Here is a 14,279-nt window from a genome sequence, read left to right as displayed (position 1 = left end):
TATACGAATCGTACTATTACAACACGTATCCTTCAATGGACGACTATCAACGATACCATCATGTGAGAGATCAATCAATCAATAATCCATAAATAAAACTAAAGCTCTTGTTTGAATGGACACATGTCAAGCTAATAATTTTGTGCTTTTTTATTTTTATTTTTGCTATTAGTTTATAATCTCATCTAAGGCTTAGTCTAATTAATAAAGAAAATTTTACGTTTTCCACGTAGAAAAGGAAAGGAATGGATTCTTTAGACCTTCCGGGCACATCATCAAAAGCAAAAGGAAGAATTTGATGCCCAAGAACCTCACAAAAAGCTCTCATCACCCAATTCCGACCAAACCCCCGGGGTAGTGCTGCCTTTTCTCCTCTCCTCCTCTCCTCCGCCTCGACATGGCCCTGCAACTGTGGCAGACCCTGAAAAAAGCGATCTTAGCCTACACGGGGATGTCGATCTTGGCCTACTCCCCCGCGACCTTCTTCACGGTCCTTGCCCTCGGGCTGGCCGTGTACTACGTGATCTCTGGCCTGTTTGGGTCGCCAGAAGCTCATCAGAGGCCGAGGGACGACTGCAAGGAGCAAATGCAGCCCCTGCCTCCTTCTGATTCAACTGGGGGAGCTCGTGGAGGAGGAGCTGAAGCAGAAGCATGGGACGACGCGCCCGGTTCCATCAAGCCCCCTTTTCCAATGGCCCCCATCATCAAGCGCCAAATCTCTGACGTGTCCCAGAGCAGGTACGGTGGATTCAACTGTTTTGAGGCCCGTATCAGGTTATATATCAATAATGAATGGATGTTCTTATCAGTGGCAATGGCATACATGTACCTGATACTGATGCTGATCGATGGATTCCGATTTAGGGTACATGAAAATAATTAACGAGCTTTATGAAGCTTTAATCCCGAAGAATCATTTGGTTTATGGCTTAGTTATTAGGATTATTTTCTTGATGGTTTGGTTGTTTGCATTTTGCTTGAAGATGAATGACATATTTATGTTTTCTTTTTGTTTTGGTTAAAGGGGGGCCAAGGTCTAGTAGGCTGAAAGAAATGCTTATGCTTTTGCTCGGCTCTCCTTGGCTTTTCTTGGTGTTTGTAGCTTTTGCATAGTTGGATTTGCTCTCTCTCTCTCTCTCTCTATTTGTACTTTCTAACTAAGTTTTGCCAAATTAAAATTGAAAATAAGGATATCGGCAAAACACTGTATTTAAAGCCAAAAGAAAAAAGAAGTAAAGTAGATGCATAAATTGAATATCTCCTATGTTAAATCTTTATTATGTATCAATGATTAAATATATATATATATATATATATATTAGTTTTTTGCCTCGCGCATTCCACATGTTCATTTTAATATATTTTTTATAATCTTTCTTATACCGAAATTATTCTCATCTTGAAAGACCAATTTTTTATTAGGATCAATAATATTCAATTATTATTAGTTTCAAGTTTCAAATAATAATTTTTCATAATCTTAAATTAAAAATTAGAGTACGTTAAATAGTTCAATAATAATTTTTGCAACTAATACTCTTATTTAATATGTATAATCGATTTAAGTTAATTATTAATTTGGATTTAACATATATACTTTAATTCAGAATTTAAAACAAAAATTTATATTTAAATTTACCAATTTTATTTTGAAAATAGTTTTTATGACATACGTGTTTTTAAGTTTTTTTTTATATTTATTATTGACGAGCATAAGTTCATATATAGTACGTAAAGTTTTTTCTACGATAAAGCTTATAGCATTTCTCATAGAAATTCTATAAATGGTAAATAAATTGTTTCTTTAGTGTAGCTATCCTTTGTGTTGTATTTTTAACGCATATATTTTTCATTTATTGTAATAATTATATTCTATTTTTTGCAAATATTTTTATCCCTTCATATAATAAAATATACTGAATGATTGATTTTATATTATATAATCAATGATATATTATCGAAATTGAACTAATTTTAAAATTGTTCAATAACAATTTTGTAACTAACTCTATTAATTAGTATGCATAACATATTTTATGATCATTTATAAATTAGGTATATTTCTCTATAGATATTCTAACAAATTCAATTATACATACTTTAAAAATTAATATTTTATTACATTCTTATTTCAAATATTTTAAGTTTATATTACCATAACTTCATAAAATAATTATAACAATTTATATTTGCTCGAAATTATATTAAGATCAGCTTAAATATTTAGTTGATGGTATAATAATTTATTCATAGACATATATACATATATATATATATATATATCGTAGTTCGAAAATGAAATATCAAATATTAGGGGCATTAAATGAGTGAGTATATGTAGTCTTTCGACTAATTCTTTAATCTTTTTATTTGTCATATGGTTAGTTACGGTACTTTCTTTATATTTTGGGCTATTAGCTTAGAAAATCATAACTTTCACAGTGTGTTTGGTTTTAGAGTTAAGTAGAATTGATTTTTAATTTTAATTGTATTGTTGAATTATTAGAAAAAGTGTGAAAAAGTAATGAATAGTTGAAAGAATTTAGTATTAAAAATTGAATTGAATGATTAAAAAAATTGAAAAAAAAAGGAAAAAGTAATAATTGTGTTGTTGACTTTTGTTGTGTAGTGAATATAGTTAAAATTAGAGTTAAAATTTTAAAAACTGACCCTAAAACCAAACGGGTCCTCAAAAATTCTCTAGATCTACAATTTTTTTTTTCATTTGTTGACCTATAAATTCACAAAATTTCATTGTATTACCACATCTATCAAATCGTTAGTTCTCCAATTAAATAATGTGGAAGATAGCGGAGCATATGTGGCTGATGAAATCCTAGGCCGCCGTGCTGAATGGGCCAAAACCGAGTAGAATGAACTGAGTTGGTCAAAATCGATCTAACTAGTCGGAATTTTGACCGAACTAGTCATACTAGTCAAATTGACCAAGTTTGACCATATTCTTCTTCCTCTCATAATCCTAATGCCACCTCTCTCGAAACCCTAGCTCATTGCAACTGGAAAGGCTGCCAGTCACTGTTATCTTTCTACAGCGACAACAACAGTATTATCACTGACCGTGACCATTGCCACATCAAGCTAGACTAAATTGGCTCGAGGAAGAATTGGCTCGGACAAGGATCAGGGATGACGATAACAACTACGAATAGCCGAGCCCAACCACAATCTTGACTCAAGGACGCAGTAACCGACGACTCTAGATCATAAGGTGAAACCCGTAGTCACAATTTTCTTGCACTTCACAGGGCTGCGATCGCGTTCCAATGGGTGGGTTGCAAGCCCTGATCCTCCTATGATCTATTTCGTCTACCCTGTGCCAACTACAGAAGACATGCCCTTAGACATGGCCAAGGCTGACATGCTTGTTGGTCGTAATCCTTCTACCGCCCAGAAGGTTGTCACAGCCACCTTTAGCCGGGTAAAACACCGTCCACAGCCACCGAAAACCTAAACATCACTGATTGAACCTTAATTAAACTCTAATCTAACCTTAATCATAATAAGCAAATCCTAATCGGAATCAAGCATTCATCAGGATTCCGTCAGCCACATATGCATCGTTATCTTCCACGTCATATATTTAATAGACATTTAGCGATTTGATAGACGTGACAATGAGAATGAAATTTTGTGAATTTACAGGTAAAAAAAATTATAGATTTAGTATTTTTTTTGAAAGTTTATGATTTTTTAGGCTAACAACCCTTGTATTTTCTTATTTATGTGCAAAGTGACTATTCTAATCCTATTTAACATGCCTTTATTTAATGCAAGACGTAATTAATTTTATTTATATAGTATAGACTTATGTATATAAAATAAATATTGTAATTAGTTGCAAAATTAATTATTGTTTCAAATTTAAACTTAAGAAAATTTATCATTGAAATTTATGAATAATTAGTAAAAGAATTTATACATTATATAAAACTAATTTGAAAGTAATAAATGCTTCTTAATAAATGATGGATTATTAATGGAACAAAAAAGTATTGAAATAATTTATTGAAATAAATATTTTAGCTAACATAATAAATATTAGAATAAATATTATAGTTAATCTAATTATAGTTAACTCCTAACAAAAAACGACGCTTATTATAATTAATTTCAAAATATCGATATTGGAAACAACAGTAAATGCTGCTGGTAATTGTGAAAAAAAATTAAAGACTTACTGATGTTTATTGGAAGGCTAAATATTCAATTAGAATATAAGAAACAATTAAAAGAATTTTCCTCTTATATATGTACATATAGAAAAATGACCTATACTTTATAGTAGATATGATCATATCATATAGGATTAAAATAGTCCATTTATATTTAGATAATAATATTAACTAAACTCAACTATAAATATTTTTTATATTGTCATAAAAATTATATTTTAAAATTCACAAAAAAAACTTATATTGTAAATGATAGATTCATATTGATAAAATAAATAAGTATTGAAATGATTATTAGAACAATTGCTATAAGAAGCGGATTAAATTTCAAATTGAAATATTGAAAACATTTGAAGTTGATATTGCATAAAATTTCAAATTAAACATTGGAAATATTTTATCGTGGTAAGAGACAAATATGTGCTCAAAAAGGAAAATACAAATTTTTAGTCTAATTATTAAACTTGACATATTTGACATATCTAATTAATAAATTATCTCAAAATGCGATGCATATTAATGGAAACAATTAGTTTCAAATTTTTATTATAATAATTTAGTCTTATATGTAAAGAGATTATTGAAGATTCTTATTTGACTAATGAAAATTAATAAATGGAAATATTTTTGTTTTCATAAGAAAATTAGTGCTTCAAAATGTGAATTTGTACAATAAAAATGACATTTATATTTATGAAAAAAGAAATCGTGTAATGTACAAGACATAAAGTCTATAAATAATGGAACAGATAAATAAGAAAATAAATATTATAATGATATTTACTCGAAAATGATTAAGCACATCTACAAATTATCGTAACACAATAATTAAATAAAATTACAAGAATATATTTAAAAAAATTAAAGTTTGAAAATAAGGATTTTCAATAGCAAAATCTCAAGCAATGTCTATAACATATATCCAAACGATATATTATTAACATATATTAGAATTGTATCGATTAGCTATATATATATATATATATATACTAGGCATATTAAATAAAACAATTAGTTACTGATACAAAGGATTTTCATAAAAATTAATTGAAGACACTAAATCTACGAAATTAGGGGCACAAAAATAAGTTTAAAAAATAATAATTGAAAATAAGGATATAACACATATTATTTCAAATAAAGAAATTTACAAGATCAAGTTTATATACCTGCATTTAATAATATTGCATAATACCTACGATGAAATAAATATTAAATACACCTTATATTAGAGATTATAGTTGTAAAATTGTCACTGAACTATTAATAATTAAACTAATATATTAGAATTATTATTTAATATTTTTTTGTTATTGTTGAAAATTCTAGAAAATGGTAATAATTACAATTAAAACAATCCCATGTAGCGCACTGATTAGAACACTAGAATTAAGTGTCCCCAATAAATATAATCAATAACAAAAAAAAATGACTGATATTATAAAATATTAACTATATATATAACTAACCAATATGATTAGATGTTAATATAATTATTCCCATTGGAAAAAAAATTAGTTGATTATAAATATAAAATTGAAATCAATTATGAAAATATGCTAAATTTTATAAAGTTATGGTAATATAAGAATATCAAAGATAAATTTTGAGACGAACAAGTAAATATTTAAAATGTACTGTATAAGAATTTCTAAATGTAAATGATATCGTAAATTCATCTAATACATGAACAAGTAAATAGATCATAATGCATAGTGAAAGATCCAAAAATTATTAAATTATTCAAAATTAGTCCAACTTAATAAAAAAATTATTGTTCAAATTTGATGATTTATTTTTTTTACTGTAAGCTAATAAAATGAGTAATTATTATAAAAATGGTATAAATGTTCAAAAATGAATATATACAATCTAACTGATAAAAATACTAAAGAAATGAACCGACCACATATAAATTTTTCATATATATTACTACAAAGCACTTTTTTTAATTTATGGTAAAGTAAAGGGAAAAGTCACTATGAACTTATTGTGATAATATTGAAAAAAGTTAACATTTGCAATTAGGGATGTCATAAACTTTGCTTCAAAGAAAAGGTGCAAAATAAATTTTCAATATGATATTTGAGCTAAACATATATGAGTATGCCGTAATAATAAAATTGAACATAATATAAACATTAAAAAAGATAATTCGTTGCAAAATAAGCATAAATCTTTTATTAAAAAGTACCAAATATGAAATACTCGTTCGAACTTTTTAAATTATAAATTGAAAAATGTTATGTTTAATAAGAAAATCTATTTATAATATATAAAAAGCTTAATAGCGATATTGTGAGAGCTCCATTAGCAAACCTTGAGCTCACAATTAATCGTCATTTCGATTGCTCGAAAAAATTTAATTCTAAATCAGAAATTCATGTATTTGTCCTAGATTTCATAAGTACATTTATCTATAATCTATGCATTTAGAATATCGAGAAGGCATTTTCTACATTCAATGTATTCATGATATCGAGAATTTTTCACGATTACTAAATAGAACTCCTTGAGAGATGTGATTTTTCCGAGTTCAATATTTTAGGGGCCGTTTGGATTCAGAGTTAAAGTTATTTTGATTTTGATTTTAATTTTGATTGTGGAAAAGGACAAATGAGATGTGATTATAAATTTGACTTGGAAATGACACAATGTCGATCAAGCTTTTTGAGATGCTAATTTATAATTTATATTTAAAAATCTTTGTTCTAGGGGACTATATATACTTTATTGTTCATAAATTATCTATACTTCAATTCAATTCTTTGTATATATTATTATCTTTTAATATATGTGTTGTTTGTATTTTCATAAGAGCAAGAGTAAATATTGCTAATCAATATGATGTTCTCTCCTTTCACTCTCGCTTATAATTGTTATGTTTGTAATATATCTTCAATAAAAAAAATTTATTATATTTTTTGTCTATATAAATTATATTTTCATAAATGTTGATTTCCTAATTCTTTGTCATCAAAAGTAATGTACGTCAAGATCCTGTGAAACGCATTGGCAGAAAATTAGTTATAATAGACATATGATAATGAATCCGTGCAACACATGAGCTGAACACCTGAGTTCAATAAATGCTATTTAATGATTCACTAAGTAGACGACATTTAATTAAATAAATGAATTTTAATCATATAAAAATAATTGTAGAATAGTGAATTAAATAAATAACATTTAATTAAATGAAGCAAAGGAACCATCAACCTTTGTCCAATATGGCATCAAGATATCAATACATAACATGTGTATCTGCCTGTTTACATACGTTGAGTCCATGAAAATGGTAGCAAAACACATTAAAATCCACTCTGATCTGTCACGAATCCTGAATATAACTTTTAGCTAGCCATAAGGAGAATACCTCGATCTGAATAGTCGATCGGGACGAAGAAATTATCTTACCACTATATCCTTGAGAAAGTAAATGGACAGCGGCATGTACGTAATTCTATGTCCAAATGGAGAAGACTAGAAGACTCAATGAATTGCTTGTTCAACCCCAAACATATATAAAATCTCCTTGGAAATTTGAACAATTCTCAGTCAATGCATCGAAATTTTAGACGACTGTGTTAATGCATTACATGCAAAACAAGGCAATGTATATATACATGGGTAGTTTGGAGAAATGACACCAAATCCCATTTGTTGAAGAAATATTCATTTAGATATACCGAAGAAAAAAAATGCACTTAGACCTAGTTGACTTCTTTGACTACACCTTTATATTTTTGAAAAAAATTATATCATAATTTTGCTTCCTTTTTTTCCTTCTTAAGTCATACATTTATTTTATACTGAGTAAAGCCTCCATATTACATACAATGGTCATATAAGGATCTTTCTTTATTTTTACTATATTCTTTCTAATTTGATAAATAAACTAATTAAAAGATAAACCAAAGAAAAGAAGTTGGTCGAGAGAAGAGAAAGGCCTTTGACGGCATTGCCTGGGTCGAAACCAACTCTTAATTCTGATGTTACAAAGCTGAAGACAAGACAGAGGTAAAGACTGATAATCAATGTAGCTACAAAGAATTCTTCCCCCAAATCTTCAGGAGCTCGGTTCAGAGTTAAATAACCCTGAACGATTCATTCACGTTACAATTAACCTTTCTCATAACCAGCAGCAAACAAACAGCTTAAACCATGAGTAAATAAACTGCTACTATACCGTCCTTATCTTGCTGAGGCGGCTAACCTATGACCAACGAAGTGTATGGGCCGGGAACTAGGGCTCTCCTAACCTTCCTCATAGTGCACAAAAATCTTCGAGCTACGAACAGCCGTCGTTATACAGATATTGGTCTATTACAGGAGTTCGTGGGCATGTCTGTAGTAATGGTTTATGAATGTCGACTGAAAAGAAAGCGCATAGACGGAGAGTTAGCATATAGTAATGGTTGTAAATGCTTGATGCACAGTATAATCGTACCTTAGTGTTTGATAAATCAGGTGTATCCGGTGTTGGTACGGGATAAAACTTGTAGAACTTCATATTTTGAAATGCTGTTTTGGTCTCCTCGCTCATGTCTTCAATGGCTTTCTTGCTAGCTTCTCTTGCCTGCAAAGAGGAGGATATTTTTAGACTTCCCTGGCATATATACAACCAAAGCACCGTCCAAAATTCGAGTGTTGGCATATAGTATTTGACATGGCATAGTCATACCTCTCTGTTGGCCTTTTTGGCCTCACGAACTTTTTTCCTTGACAAAGTCCTGAAAAACAAGAAAGGAACATGCTTAGTAAAACCCTGCGATAAGTCAAAGAAAAAACCGAGATAATGGACAATCTCAACATCAGTACCTTGAAGGCATCCTTCTCTCAACCGCCTCTTCCTCCCTCTATTCCTTTCTCTCTTTGGGAAGAGAGAGAAGGAGGAGAAAGAGGAGAATTGGCGGTGGTGCTAGCAATCAACCGCAATCAAACGGAGAGAGGAGAAAGGGAAAGGGCACGGTGGCCCCCCGTCGACTACCATCGTTGCAGACAAGGTTTTTAGTGGTTTCCGATGACATCGCGTGAGGTGAAGGTGGTTGGCGTCCCTTTCCTCTCAATTTCTCCTCTATGTAATTTAAAACTTTTAAACCTTTTTCGTTTATTCTTAGATATTTTTTATTTCTACTAGTTGGTACGCCGATATATTAATGAAATAAGAATTAAAATTTATTCTACATATGTATATAGAATAAATGTGGAGAAATAAAACAAAACCTCACACTTTTGTAATTAGTACATATATATGTATCTGTATATATTATTGATTTAAAAAATACATTTAGAAACTGATGATTAGTGCGTAGGATATAATTTACATGAAAAGGTACATGCGGTTATATTTTAGAAAATTATAATTGAATAGACATATAGAGGGATATAATGCCTATTTTTCAAAATTGAAAGGGTATTTTCATAAAGTAAAAATCGAGAAACACTTTAAATGATTTATACTTTTATAAATGTTATAAATTATAAATTATTATAATTTTGATATGATTAATATACTTGAATAGAGAATTTATTGATGAAAATATGTATTTAGAATGAGGCGACTGGTGTAAATGGCTTAATATATGCGAAAAGGTACGCGCGGTTACATACTTTTGAAAGTTTGAAGAATATTTTTGGAAATGTAAATGAGGAGTAGAGAGTAAGTAAACAGATGGCCAAAAGAACTGCCTGATAAAAGACTAGAAACAAAAATCTGAATATATATATATATATATATATGTCGCATGTCTTTTAGGATTGATAAGGCATTGTGATTTAATTGTGATTTATGACGCACAATTGGTAGCTATAAATGTGAAACATTTTATGAGTTAGGTATATATTGTTGAATTTTTATAAGACACTATTTTTTTCTTTCAATGGAAACCAATACAAAGGGTCATGCAGTATTTTAAATATAAAAATATATAATATGTCTCCATTCATTGAATGAGCGAATGAAGTCTGAAAAGATATCCACATACATTGAATCGACAAAATGGGAATTAAGAAAGCTATCTACATACATGAAAGAGTAAAATGAAAATTTTGAAATGTGGATAAATAAAATAATGAGCTCCGGACTTTTATATTTATAATAAAAAATTGAGGAAAAAATTTAAAAATATGTACGAATATTTTATGTATAATGGGTGGCCTTATTCGATAAAAAAACTTAAAGAAAAGGAAAATGACAAAAGTTATGTCATAAATTGGTACATTTCCCAAAATATAAAGGTGTGGTCAAAATAATCAATTGAGATTAAGTACATATTTCTTCGACAAATGAGATTGACTGTCATTTCTCCAAACTTTAATAGAGAGGTCATAGCATATTACCTAGGGGTGTGCACAGGTACCGGGTATACCCGGAACCGATCGGAATTACCCGTTAGGGTAGGGTCCGAGTAGCTCGTATTAAAAATATGGTAGGTTCCGGATATTAAAATCAGTAACCGGTGGAAATCGGTTCCGGTTCCAGTTTTTGCTTACAGGGTACCCAGAACCGGTTATTTATTAAAAAAAAGATAAAAGAATAAAGTTACTGTCTCCTCTAATGAATCATGTACTTTATTGTCTCACCGTAATATGGATGTTTAATTTTGTCGATGGATTGATGAGATATATATATATATTTTTGTTACGAATTAATCTAAATTTTATTAATATTGTGATTACTGATTATTTATGTGACATTTTCGGTTTTATTTAGCGATAGAAAAAAATTTACAAGTTCCAACAGGGTACCTGGAACCTGTGGACCTGTGATATAATACAGGTTCCGGGTAGGTTCCGGTTTCAAGATTCAACAAGGTAGGGTCCGGTTCCAAAATCTTGGAACTTGTTCCTTACAGGGTAGGGTCCGGGTATCATGAAAAATACAGGGTACCCAGAATCGATCATCCCTAATATTACCCTATATTCATATACATATATATCTTATCGTCTCCTGCTTAATTAATTTTCTCAAAAACCTAGCACAAAATTATAACTTTGTATCGTGTAATATACATGCATGTATCTAGTTTTCTCTAAGTAATTTGTTTTGACTTTTGCACAGCGAAGGTCAGCTTATGTTTCTCAGGGGAGATGTGAGTTTTGATTTTCGAAAAGAAGAGACCATCGGATTAGATTTTATAAATGGGATAAATTTAAAGGAAAAATCATCATCAAAAGATGATACTGTTAGGGCAACAAACCCTCAAGAGGTGAAGATCATCAACCATGTAGAAGCAGAAGAAAAACAAGCAAGGAAAGAGAAGAAGAGAACGCGAGCGAGGAAAAAGAAGAAGATAATGCACCACAGCAGCAATCACAAGATACTGTTGGTTGGAGAAGGTGACTTCTCCTTCGCAGCCTGCTTAGCTCGAGCTTTCAGCTCTGCTCCTAACATCGTTGCCACTTCCCTAGATTCCCGAGGTAAATAGGTACATATAACTTGATTCGTAGGTTGACACTATGCTCATTTTACTATTTATTTGTTTTGGCCCAACATACATACATATAATAATATGATTTATATAATGCCACCTCTTACGGATTGAAGTGAGCTTGAAGCGGAAGTATTCGAGAGCCAGCATAAACTTAAAAGAGCTTGAGGATCGGGGATGTACGGTTCTGCATGGAGTGAACGCCCACACAATGAGCAAACACCCGAGCCTCATACTTAAGTCTTTCGACCGCATCGTATTTAATTTCCCCCATGCAGGTTTCTTCTACAAAGAGGATGACCTTCGACAGATTGAGTAAGTGTATCTATATATATATATATATATATTCACACTAAAATCTCTCTTGGACTGCATTGTACATAACTATATATAACTAAAAAGAATTTTACTTGAAACTCGTTGATATTGTCAAATGATGTGTTTACCTACTGTGAAATAATAATTCAGGATTCACCAGAAACTCGTCAAAGGGTTCCTCAAGAGTGCAAGTTCGATGCTAAGTTACAATGGGCAAGTTCATATTACCCACAAGACGGCCTATCCTTTCAGCACATGGGCCATAGTCAGTCTGGCCAAGGAAGTTGGGTTGTACTTGCTCGATGAAGACGAGTTTATGCCCTTGAGGTACCCGGGGTATGTCAATAAGAGAGGAGATGGGTCTCGATGCGATGAAAGTTTTCCCATTGGACCGTGCAAAACATATAAGTTCACCAAAAGTTAGATGGGTTCTTCTAATCAGTTATAGTGACTAGTGATTTCCATTGTAAAGTCGATTTCTACGTTATTCCTAGGATGAAGTGTGTGTATATATACTTATAAGATGCATTACTCCTTTAAAATCTGTGCAAATGTATAATTAATTTTCGCTAGAGAATCGTTCCATCACTACTTATGGGACTAAAAAATAAAGTCAGTTTTTGAACAAGGGGGTGGGCGGCCAAAAAGGAAAGAGAGGAAAATGAGTAAAAAGTGGAAAAGTGAGAGAAAATAGGATGAGTGGGAAAGAGATAGCGAGTAATTTTTTTCTTCTTCTTTTATCGTGATTTGGAAGCTTTGGTCGAAGCCTGAAGTCGAATAACTTGGTGATTTTGAAGCTTGGTTTCCCCCTCTTTTTTTTTTTTTGACAGATCGAGAACTTGGCTGAAGAGGCTTCGTGAAAGAGCTTGCCTCTGCTGCTCCAGTAGAGCTCAGAACATGGCAAAGTGTATTTGAAAGAAACAATTCTTCCGCTTCTGCTGATGTTGAAGGAAAGTCCTCTGCAGAACATACTAAGCTGGAGCCATCACAACCTTCCTCTAGATAATCGATTCATACTAACCACGCAACAAATTAAGCCCTAATTTACAAACCTCTGAAATATGAACCCTAATGCGAAACGCCATCCGATTGCTTCGACCAAAGCTTCAAAATCACTAATTTCACTGCGATTGCTGTTCGATTTCTCCAGCGAAGCTAGCAAGATCAGTCAAATGGGAAGATGAAAACATGGCCTGAGCTAGGTGAGTGAAAGAGGAAGATAAAACGCGGCCTGTGGTTGGATAAAAGTCCATATTGACGTAACTAGTGCTCTATTCCGTGCATTGCATGAGATAATTTTCATATATATCAGTTATCATGTTATTTTAATTAATCACCTTTCGAAAGATCAATTTAATTATTTACAATAACATTTTTCATAATTAAATGCAATTAGAAAAAATAATTTTTAATAAAGTAGAGTAACATTTTGCGTATGAATTAGAGTAATTTACAATTATGATTTGAGTAATTGCAATACTGATCGATTGTATACGATATCCTGAAATGGTGTGGCAACAGCAGATCATCATAATGCTATACGTACGTACTCCGTGCACTGTGATAAGTGCAGGGCCAAAGCTATGCAGATTGCTGCCACAGCCAATTGTAAGTCGTGGTCTCTCTTGCTTCTTTCACCCAAACGCAGCGACGGCGGGTGATCGATCGCTTCACGCCTATTTAAGACAGTTTGATGTGGAGATATCGAGGCAAGTGTGGATTGCTGCATGAATTTGGTCCATTTTCAGATCGCTCCTCTCCCACGTACTCAAGGTGAAACACGAAAAAAGTCCATGAGACCATCTCCAACGAGTAATTTGAGCGCGCTTCTCCGCGCCACGTGGCATGTGCAGAGATGCGTCCTCCTTCTCTCTCCGGTGGAGACATCCCTGTGCATCTACACGCGGGGGGATGAGTCTCTCTGCGGAGAGACTCAAAGCAACCATACATGAGGCATCACGTGGTGGCTCATATCAAAAAGCTGCTCGCAGTTTTAATATTTTTTTTTGCTCTTTCTGCTTTGTGAGACCCGTTACTTCAACACGTGACATGTAGTCGGCTACATAATAATAATAATTATTATTATTCAAAAAAAAGTGGGGTCCTTTAACTATAAAAAAGGTGTGGAACCACAACGGATATCCAATCAAAAATCAATTATTGGAATCCAAAGTCTCTCTCTCTTTTTTTTTAATGTCTTTCATTTATATGTGGCATCTATGTGACAAATATCGAACCCACTTTAGAGATTTATGGAGAGACTATTGCTAAAAATGGTCTAATAAGCCTAAACATAAATGGACCATAGTCTAGATTCTGTCTCCAATAAGTACCG

General features: G+C 31.7%; 1 protein-coding gene and 1 long non-coding RNA gene across 2 annotated transcripts; one reads left to right on the top strand and one right to left on the bottom strand.

Annotated features, from left to right (window-relative positions):
* The first annotated feature begins 296 nt into the window (after window positions 1-296).
* Window positions 297-12,521, top strand: LOC116212836 (uncharacterized protein At4g26485-like). Its single transcript, XM_031547552.1, has 4 exons — window positions 297-738; window positions 11,257-11,615; window positions 11,743-11,941; window positions 12,095-12,521. The coding sequence occupies exons 1-4, from the start codon at window positions 398-400 to the stop codon at window positions 12,366-12,368; spliced, it is 1,173 nt and encodes a 390-aa protein (XP_031403412.1). The 5' UTR covers window positions 297-397; the 3' UTR covers window positions 12,369-12,521.
* Window positions 8,433-8,928, bottom strand: LOC116212840. Its single transcript, XR_004157943.1, has 3 exons — window positions 8,878-8,928; window positions 8,644-8,772; window positions 8,433-8,567 (listed from the first exon to the last, which is right to left on the bottom strand). It is a non-coding gene; the product is annotated as an uncharacterized LOC116212840 (long non-coding RNA).
* Window positions 12,522-14,279: the final 1,758 nt, after the last annotated feature.

This window comes from Punica granatum, chromosome 7 (genome assembly GCF_007655135.1).
Source record: "Punica granatum isolate Tunisia-2019 chromosome 7, ASM765513v2, whole genome shotgun sequence".
In the NCBI taxonomy this organism is placed as follows: domain Eukaryota; kingdom Viridiplantae; phylum Streptophyta; class Magnoliopsida; order Myrtales; family Lythraceae; genus Punica; species Punica granatum.
This window is presented reverse-complemented; position numbering and strand designations above follow the sequence as displayed.